At 40.3% G+C, this 10594-nt stretch overlaps 1 protein-coding gene and 3 non-coding genes across 4 annotated transcripts in view; 1 reads left to right on the top strand and 3 right to left on the bottom strand.

Annotated features, from left to right (window-relative positions):
* The first annotated feature begins 526 nt into the window (after window positions 1-526).
* si:ch211-71n6.4 (para-nitrobenzyl esterase) overlaps window positions 527-10594 on the top strand; it is a 43601-nt gene continuing 33533 nt past the window's right edge. The window contains exons 1-3 of the mRNA XM_051937220.1: window positions 527-641; window positions 3489-3759; window positions 8158-8578. Of these exons, the coding sequence (XP_051793180.1) occupies window positions 3496-3759; window positions 8158-8578 (685 nt within the window). The 5' untranslated portion in view covers window positions 527-641; window positions 3489-3495. The remainder of the gene's footprint in view (window positions 642-3488; window positions 3760-8157; window positions 8579-10594) is intronic.
* trnan-guu (transfer RNA asparagine (anticodon GUU)) lies at window positions 9348-9421 on the bottom strand. The gene has a single exon. It is a non-coding gene; the product is annotated as a tRNA-Asn (tRNA).
* Window positions 9861-9934, bottom strand: trnan-guu (transfer RNA asparagine (anticodon GUU)). Its single transcript has one exon. It is a non-coding gene; the product is annotated as a tRNA-Asn (tRNA).
* Window positions 10372-10445, bottom strand: trnan-guu (transfer RNA asparagine (anticodon GUU)). The gene has a single exon. It is a non-coding gene; the product is annotated as a tRNA-Asn (tRNA).

Below are 10594 nucleotides of genomic sequence, written 5' to 3'. Positions count from 1 at the left end.
ATGATAATTAATGATAAGCAAAAAAATCAACGCAGTGCATTTTGTTTAAAAAAACACAGTATACTTTGCAACATTTGTGTTTTGATTGTGATACTACTACTACTATTACTACTACTACTAATAATAATAGCAATGATGCTGATGATGCTAATTATAATAACTACAGCTGTAGTAGTAACTACAATACAATATAATAATGACAACAACAACAACAAACTATAAAGAATAAAAATAAAATAAGACTAGAATAGAAAAGTAAAAAGCAATAATGGACTTTTTTATGAGGTAGTAAAGTAATATCAAATATTATAGATGATAAGTATTGCACTTAATAATAAAATATTGCACATTAAAGTAGGTAGTAGCCTGAGTCAAAGAGCCTTCTAACTTTGAAGCATTTTCTGAAGTTCACTGCGTATTTTTATATTTTTGTGTTACAAAATAAAAATCATAAATTCTTCTTCTTCTTATTATTATTATTATTATTGACAGTCCAAACTTTTTTGTGTACTGTCCCTTTAAATGGCCAAAAATTGCACAGCTTCTGCGCATGCGCACTCCGCCCAGTTTGGAAACTAAATGCGTCAACTTTTGTGTATGTGGATTTTATTCTCGCATCCTGTGGGAGTTTTCAGGACATGGTGAGTAACAGAACTGCTCTTTTCTTCTCTTCTGCAGCAGTTTTTCAAGTTTATATTTGTTTTTATGAAGCTGTCGACCTTCAACAAAGTTTCTTAAACGACAGAAAAACTGTGAATTACAGCCGAAAACAAAGAAAGCTGGAAATTAAGTTTGGCAGCAACTGACGCTGTGCAGGATAAAGGTCCGTTTTATTTGGTGTTTTACCTCCTTTCTATGTCTTCTCATTTAGTTTTCAGTCCAGTAATTGGCAGTTAATGCATCAGAAAGCAGCTGCAGAGTCAACAGTAACTGTAATTTATTTATTATTTCACCAAAAACTGCGAGTTATTCATAGAGAATTGTTTCTGCAGCGCTGCTAACGGAACCAGCACGGTGTTTTTCCTGTGTTGCCAGCTATTGTTGTCCGTTAATTGTTTATCACAGAGTTTTTTTTCTTCTTCCGTTTTACTGTGTGTGTTCAGGAAATTCAATCACGTACACATGTACTGAGGTGTTTTTATTTTTTAGTCACGTTTTACCCCTACTTCACCCAATTTTAGAGGGAAATGTTATAGAAATGGATCATAGGAAGAAACACATAACAAGTGCTTATTAGATGAAACTACTCAACAGTAAATACTACGGAGTTGATTGGAGTCCACTCGCAGCAAACTGACTATAATTATAATATACAAGGACTCACAGTTCACAGCTGTCAGGACATAAACTGAGCTATGAAGTCTAAGAATTTTCTGCAGACCTCCACAATAATAACAGGAGTGAGGCATTGATCACGGTGAGGCTATTAATCGATTTCCAAAGCTTTGAGTGTTGCAATAGCACAGTGGTTTAAGTAAACGTGAAATGCCAGTGGTATTTCAACACCGGGACTTTTAGTACAGCAGACCCAAGACTGACAACTTTTTTGTGCATTTAGAGGACTCTTGAGAGCTTAAAGATAAAAATTTTATCGTCCAAAAACTGGACTATTTGTGCAGAACTCTGAGCACTACATCTGCTGAACAGCAGCACTGCTCATTAGCTGCAAATATAATCCTTTCTGTGAAGCATGGTGGTGGCAGCATCATGCTATGACACTTCCATCCAGTCTAACCCTGCTTAAGAGGATCTTGTGGTCAAATGGCGTAATGTCCCCAAATCAAAGTATGCACAGACACAACAGCTGGTTTGGAGTTTTTCAAACTGCATTTTATGAACTCTGAGTACATTAAGAAGAAGATTGTTTGATCACAAAACCTGGACTATTTGCACTTAACTCCAAGTACTACATCTAGAAAATAGTAGCATTGCACATCATCTACTAATATGGTGATCCTAATGTGAAGCATGGTGGTGGCAGCATCATGCTATGACACTTCCATCCTGTCTGACCCTGCTTAAGAGGATCTTCTGGTAGAATGATATAAACTCCTCAAATCCAAGAACACAGAGATGCGACAGCCTGTTTGGAGTTTGCATTTTAGGAACTCTGAGTGCACGAAGAATAAGCTTTTTTTGTTCTAAAAACTGAACTGTTATCAGCAGCGTGCCTGGTTAATGGCAGCACAGCTCATCAGCTGCTAATATCATCCCTACTCTAAAGCACGGCAGCAGCAGCATCATGTTATGACACTTGCAGCCAGTCTATTCAAGCTTGTTTTTTTAACCCTTTGATGCACAACATGGGTCAAAAATGAACCATATTCAGTGGAAAATGGGTATCTCTTGATCCATGTTGTGCATCAAAGGGTTAAAGTTACATTTTTGGCCAGGTTAGTTGGAAGGCAGACAGGAAAGTAGGGAGAAGAATGGAGGGAAAACCTGGAAGGGCCGTGAGCTGGCATCAAACCCAGGCCATTGCCTCAGGGACCATAGGCCCTGGTCATGGGTTGCCCACTCAAACAGTTGAGCTATATGGGCACCCAGTCTGAACAAGCTTGAAATTGTCTGCATGAAGAATTGCATAACCTGCCAAAATTCAAGTGTACAGAGCATGTAGAGACTAAACCAAGAGGACTGACAGTCCTGAATTAATAAGTCTTAATGCTTTTGCTATTGAGATTTAAGTTTTTTAAATTTTGCCTAAATTTAGAAACATCACTAAAAACATATTTTCACTGTGTCAGCATGACTTACTTAGAGTAGACTGATAGTAAAATGACAGTATTATCCATTTTATATTACATCTACTAAGCAGGAAAGTGTGCAAAAAGTATAAACTGTATATTCATATGTTATTAAAGCTAGCTTATCAGGACATGTACTGGGTTAGAGTTGAAACAGTTTTTTCAGTTACTAGCTGTTTTGATCACTGGCTAAACATAAACTTAAAACAAATGTGTTGTAATTCTAACAATGCACACCAAACATTCTGGTATAGAAAATAATGAACTGTGTGGAGAAAATCTGACTATCAATTAGTCAGTCAACTAATCAGGTGATCAGTATGAATAATGTTTTAAGAAAAAAAATCTAAATTGTTTGATTTCAGCTGCTTAAACATGAATATTTTCTGTTTTGTTCTTCCTCTGTGACACTAAACTGAACATTTTAGGGTTGTGAACAAAACAAGACATTTGACAATGTTGTCTTGAGCTTTTGGAAACATTTTTTCACAATTTTCAGACTTTTTGTAGACCAAACAGATCAGTTGATTATCAAATAAGTGCTAGTTGCAGCTGTACAGTGCATTTTTGAATGTTGGAAAGTTACAGCAAATGGTTGGAGACAGACGACTCCCATCTTGCATCAGAAAGGTTTGGGAAGAGGAGGTTTCTCATTATCTTTCAGGTATTAAAGGTACACCACGAATCCCTCTTTATTCTGATCTTGTCTGAGGTGAAGTTCGCTTCTGTTTTCTGTCTCAGAGTGAAGATGAATGAGGATGCATTCGAGGTCCCGGAGAGGACCGAGTACCGCTACCTGGTGCAGGAGGAGGAAGAGGAGGAGGTCCAGTACGTCCGTCACAGACACTACATCAGCCCCGTCCTGGTGCTGTCCAGACGCTGTATCTTCCTCATCTGCCTCATCGTCCTTGCTCTGCTCATCCTCGCCACCTACCTGGGATACGTGGCCCAAACACTGCCACCGGGCCTCGCTCAGGTGTCAACAGACTGCGGAGAGTTTAGAGGACGACATGTGAGTTTCGACTCTTAATGTGGACTTACAACATGTGACATTACAAGAGAAAAATCCTGTAAACTGTCATAAATACAAGATATAACAAACAATCTCTCAGTCATCTTTTCATACAGGCTTAATTATCATAAATAAATGCAGCATCCATAGATACATAACAGTACAGCAACCTTTTAGAACCTTTTTTTTCCCAGTAGCAAATCTCACTTTAACCTACTAAAACCTAACCTTGCCAGCAAGTTGATTTCTCGCGATATTTGTGAGTTCACAAATCTCTCAAGAAACCATCTTGCACCGCTCCCGCATTCACTGTTCGTGCAGAGCCAAGTTGGCACGGGCCAATCACACAGCAGTATTCGTGTGTGGGGCGGGATATTCGGGTATGAAGACGACACCAAGCGCCAGTAGATCAAAACAGACATGGCAACGGAGGACAACGATCATGTAGATGCTGCTATTAAGTCAGTTTTAGCTGAGTCTCCTATCGCTTCTTTGAAGGAAGAACAACGAGAGGCGCTTTGCGCATTTCTGGATGATAAAGATGTTTGCGCTTTTTTACCTACGGGTTTTGGTAAGAGTTTAATCTACCAATTGGCTCCGCTCGTTGTGAAGATCCCGCGATTGGCTAAAAACAAACCTGTCAGAGGCGGGACATACTGTCGCATTGTCCAATCCGTGCCTCTTTCCTCCGAACGGATTTACATGGAGCGGTCCCAGATTGATATTGTGGAGTACTATCAAGTACTACACAATTATTAATCTGGCTATTGCCAGGTTAACTAAAACCAGCAAAAAGGCAAATTCTAATCTACTGGAGTCCACAGTTGACCTCAACACAAACTCATTTTCACTTCTCTATCAAGACCCAGCAGCTAGGATTTGTGCTTATTCTGCAGAAACACTAAAAAGTGCAGCTTCTTCTTTTCTCATAACAGCTGGTTGAAGCTGCAGCAGGAGGGGAAATGTGTGTTCAATGTGAAGTCAATGGTGCTTTTTGTAATCTAAAACGTTACCTGTATGTGTTTGTCTTTTCCTAAAATCTGAACACTCTTTGTAATTGTTTACTCAGGATGTTGAACTGACGGGAAAGTTCTGTCAATAATACATCCAGGATGATATTTTTGTAGTTTCGAGCATCGTTCCAGTCAGTATAGTGTAGCAGCTTTATCACAGAAGATAAAAAAAAATCAACAAAAACACACTGATACTCAGCACAGCGAATGCAAGCAAGTGTGAATTTTGATTTTAATCACTTTGTGGCAACAGCAGCAGATCTAAAATACAACAAATGTGACAAGTGAATAGTCTTAATCATTTTTCAAATAAATAAGCCACCAACACTTCTGATTAAGTTTATTTTAGTCAAGAAGAGCCTGTCGTATGTAACGTGCCCCGGAATACGACCCATGAGAGCGTATTTAGGTTAGCGCCCCTACGGGAGACAGGAACGCATGACGGGATTTAATTCGCGAAACGGCTTTTCCTTCGCGAAACGGCTTTTTCCTCACTTTCGCGACACAGGTTTAGGGTTATGGTTAGGGATAGTGTTAGGTAAAAGTTTGTTCATGGTGACGTTTCAGCTGAGAAACCGGAGTGTCGATATTTACTAAACCGCTAGAGGTCGCTTAACGTCAAAACGTAACACTTGGTCATAATACGGGCGTGTACAGACGACCTATGTGGTCGTTTTTTTCTATGAGGACAGGCTCTGAAAATGAGTTTCGACAAGTCACAGCAAAGAAGTGAAAGCTTGCATACCTCCACCTGCAGTGCCCCCTGGTGCGTGGATGACTTTTTAAAAATTTTCTCATGCAAAACTGAATACATTTTTAAAAAAAAAAAAAGGTTACTCATGTAGTCGGATTCTGCTCAAGGTTTTTCCCTGTTAAAAGGGAGTTTTCCTTGCCAGTGTCACCTGAGGGCTTGCTCTGGGGGTTCAGGCATATGGGTTCTGTAAAGTGTCTTGAGACAATTTGACTGTAGTTGGCGTTGGATAAATAAAATTGAATTGAATTGAATAGTGGTTAATGCATCCAAAAACGGTTTTGCTGGATAGCATTCAGATCTAGCTTTGCACTTGTCACACAGAGCTTTGTGGTGCTGATTTAAATTAGTGGTGAAGCTTTGTGTGGTGGCAACAATTGTAAGTCACTGCTTACAAAGTGCCCGTTTTTGGTCAACATGGCCCTTTTTGAAGCTGAAATATTTTCATGCAATTCTCCCTTTTTGCAGCCAAAGCATCATTTTCATGTTTTCTCTCCTGGTTCTTGCTCATTTTGCTGTACACATGTGCAGCCTGCATGTCAGCAAACTTTTATTTAACGACAGTCAAATCAACAAACTCCAAGAACCATTAAATCAGAGTACATTATGTTCTATCAGACAGACTTCTCTAGTAAATTTGTCACTGAAAATGAAAACTTTCATATGTTTCAAAATGTTTTTTTTAGTATCAAGCAGCAAACAAGGTCGTAGCATCATGTGTTTGAGTTCATTTGCCTCGTTACTATTACTATTACTACCGCTGTTTACTGAGTATTACAAGTGGTCAATACAGATAGGATGCTGAAATGTTATATGGTGCAGCACCAAAATGTAATCTCAATATGTACTAGTTGATTTTGTTTATTTTAAACCCCTGAACACATTGACAAACTAGACGAGCCCTCAGTAGATGGCAGAACCACACCATCTACTGGTGTGTTTCAGTAGATGGCATTAAATACTTGCATATGACTCTCTATCAATTTTGATCATCCTACGTATCTCCCTTCTTACTTGATCTGCTGACCTGTAACTCCACACCTGAGCAGGGGACCTTAGACTGATCTTCAGTGCCAAGTTTGATTATCCTGACTTCAGCACTTGCAGAGATATCGGAGCGGACATACACACATACACACATACCCACATACATACTTACCCAGTCAGCCAGATACCGCACCGAATGCAGTAACCCCGCTGACGTTCGTCAGGCGTGGTTAACAACCAACTAACTTTTAATTGTGCAGGGGCACAGCGATTAAAAGAAGGGACACTTAAAATTGAATAGCAGTAAAAGAGAAATGCATGGCTATTTAACATTAAAAAAAATGAATTTAACAATGCCATTAAACAAAACAATAAGAACACAATAGAATGGAAATTTATAGATGCAAATGTTTTGTGTTTTTCAGTTTAAGAACGTATATTAAATTTGTTGAAATTTCCTACAACCATGTGGATCATGTAGAATTCAAAACCTTTTGTATTTACATATGAACATGAAATGTGCTACAAGTAAAACTGAAAAAACTTATGAAAATTGTGCACTTTAATATCTTATATTTTTGCTGACATTAATGAATTAGGGCTGCACAGTGGAGTACTGGTTAGCACTTTCACCTTGCAGCAAGAAGATCCTCAGTTTGAATCCCGGCCTGGGCATGGGATCTTTCTGCATGGAGTTTACATGTTCTCCCTGTGCATGCGTGGGTTTTCTCCGGGTACTCCGGCTTCCTCCCACAGTTCAGAAATATGCTGAGGTTAATTGGTTACTCTAAATTGTCTGTAGGTGTGAATATGACTGTGATTGTTTGTCTGTATATGTAGCCCTGTGACAGACTGGCGAACTGTCCAGGGTGTCCCCTGCCTTCTCCCGAGTCAGCTGGGATAGGCTCTAGCCCCCCCGCGACCCTAGTGAGGATAAAGCGGTGTATAGAGAATGGATGGATTAATTAATTCATTTTATAATTATACATTTACTGGTACTGGTGTCCTCTTTCATTTAACCTATTAATGTGGCTCTGTGATGTTTACATGAGAAGGTACGAACAGCATATACAGTAATAAATAATGAACTGTGTGGAGAAAATCTGACTATTTGATCTTTTGCAACATTTTATTCCTAAAGTTCAGTTGCATGACAGTCACAAACAGTTAAAAGTTCAATATTTACATCACAGCTGCAATTATTAATTGATTAATTGTCAGCTATTAAAATAATTACGAAAATATTTCCATAATCAGTATGATCGACGTTTTAAGAAAAAACATCTAAATTGTTGGTTTCCAGCTGCTTAAATGTGAATATTTTCTGTTTTTATTCTTCCTCTGTGACAGTAAACTGAACATTTTAGGCTTGTGAACAAAACATGACATTTGACAATGTTGTCTTGAGCAAGCAGAGGGATGAAGGCCTCCAACAGCAAATGCAGAAACTGTCAGTATTAGTTGAACAACCTCTGAATGCTCGATACATCATAAGTAAAATCACAGAAAAATCCAACAAGGTTTAAATATCGTAAAAATACTTTGGTACTCTAAAGGTGGGGCTGATAGAGGAAAATAAATTGACTCAACTGTAATAAACTGCCACTAATCTCCATTTAACAGCACTTTTTAATTCCTGTCTTGCAGAAAAATGGAGCCTACTCCTTTAAGGGGATACCGTATGCCGCTCCGCCTGTCGGTGACCTGCGTTGGGCTCCTCCCGCTGATCCGGTTTGCCAGAGTACGGTGTCAGACGCCGGGCGTTTCCGCAGCATGTGCGCTCAGGTGAGGCCACTGTCGAGCTCAGGGAAGGTGATGGGCCAGGAGGACTGCCTCTTCATCAACGTTTGGACGCCTTCGCTGCAACCTAACGGCAAACTGCCCGTCATGGTCTGGATCCATGGAGGATACCTGCACATGCTCAGTGGAGGGGAGCCGGGATACTCGCCAACGGAGAAGCTTGCCGCCGACACGAAAATGGTTTATGTCAGCTTCAACTACAGACTCAATGCCTTCGGCTTCATGGCTCTGGAGATGCTGAGAGAAGGTTCTCCAAGAAACACCTCAGGTCAGTCAGAGGAGGATTTTTGGGTTTTCTGCTCGCTGAAATTACATGTTTCTGCTGTTGTCTGTCTCACAAAATCTGCAGCACTTTGGCTGGTTTATAACTTGCAACACAAATGAACATGATCTGATCGCAGTTGTTCTGGAGCTAGTATACAGTTTAAGGATATTGCAGAACAAACAGCTGCATGCAGATGTTGCCTGTGATCATATTTGTGGGATGGAGCTTCATTTTAGGATCGTCTTCACACATCATCTTGTCTTCTTGTCTCTTTGTGTTTTCTAAATGCTCAGAACAGAGTAGTGATCCCTCCAATCATGTCTGGCAGTGGGATATTTCCACAGAAGTCACTACTCAGTAACATGGCATTTGATTGGACAAGAGAGTGCCATCAATTTCATTTACCAAATACTTATTTGTACATATTGTGAAAGTGTCTGCGACACCAATTATCAGGCACTGATGACAGTGTCTTAACATCATTCTCTTTAAAATTTCAACACCATGGACTCATACCTCACCTGGCAGTTTGAAAACCATTCCCACCTCAAGTATGTCGGTTTTGGGTCATTAACACACCATTAGTCGTGTGTTTTGAGGTGTAGAATAAGTTGTCAGGATTCATAACCAGTCACAACTGTGGAACCTTCTTGGACAGGTGGTGAAATGCTTTCAAGGACTATACTCGAATAGGTAGGACAGCATCACAGAAGGAAGAGTCTCAGTTCCTGTAATTCTTTTCATCATGTTAAGTGGCTATGTAAGCACAAAGTGTCCCTGGGTGGGCTCGAACCACCAACCTTTCGGTTAACAGCCGAATGCGCTGACCAATTACGCCACAGAGACGTGTATGGCTTTCACATAGTGGCAGGATTATGCATCCATAAATGATCTTCTGACAACTATGTGGGTCTGAGTACTTCTTATTTGAGGAGGGAGTCTGTGACACCAATTATCAGGCACTGATGACAGTGTCTTAACATCATTCTCTTTAAAATTTGACCACCATGGACTTCTTGACTCATACCTCACCTGGCAGTTTGAAAACCGTTAACACCTTAATTATGTCGGTTTTGGGACATTAACACTCCATTAGTCGTGTGTTTTGAGGTGTAGAATGAATTGTCGGGATTCATAACCAGTCATCACTGTGGAACCTTCTTTTGGACAGGTGGTGAAATGCTTTCGAGGACTATACTCGAGTTGGTAGGACAGCATCACAGAAGGAAAAGTCTCAGTTACTCTAATTCTTTCCCTCATATTAAGTGGTTGTGTCACCATAGAGCGTCCCTGGGTGGGATCGAACCACCAACCTTTCGGTTAACAGCCGAATGCGCTGACCAATTGCGCCACAGAGACGTGTACGGCTTTCATATAGTGGCAGGATTATGCATGCATAAATGAGCTTCTGACAACTATGTGGGTCTGAGTACTTCTTATTTGAGGAGGGGGTCTGCGACACCAATTATCAGGCAATGATGACAGTGTCTTAACATCATTCTCTGTAAAATTTCACCACCATGGACTTCTTGACTCATACCTCACCTGGCAGTTTGAAAACCGTTCACACCTCGAGTATGTCGGTTTTGGGACATGAACCCGCCATTCATCGTGTGTTTTGAGGTGTAGAATAAGTTGCAGGGATTCATAACCAGTCAGGACTGTGGAACCTTCTTGGACAGGTGGTGAAATGCTTTCAAGGACTATGCTCGAATAGGTAGGACAGCATCACAAAAGGAGGAGTCTCAGTTCCTGTAATTCTTTTCATCATGTTAAGTGGCTATGTAAGCACAAAGCGTCCCTGGGTGGGCTCGAACCACCAACCTTTCGGTTAACAGCCGAATGCGCTGACCGATTGCGCCACAGAGACGTGTATGGCTTTCATATAGTGGCAGGATTATGCATCCATAAATGATCTTCTGACAACTATGTGGGTTTGAGTACTTCTTATATGAGGAGGGGGTCTGCGACACCAGTTATCAGGCAATGATGACAGTGGCTTAACATCATTCTCTGTAA

The sequence above is a fragment of the Acanthochromis polyacanthus genome, chromosome 2 (genome assembly GCF_021347895.1).
Source record: "Acanthochromis polyacanthus isolate Apoly-LR-REF ecotype Palm Island chromosome 2, KAUST_Apoly_ChrSc, whole genome shotgun sequence".
Taxonomy (NCBI): domain Eukaryota; kingdom Metazoa; phylum Chordata; class Actinopteri; family Pomacentridae; genus Acanthochromis; species Acanthochromis polyacanthus.
Note: the sequence above shows the minus strand (reverse complement) of the source record. Positions and strands in the feature narration are given on the sequence as shown.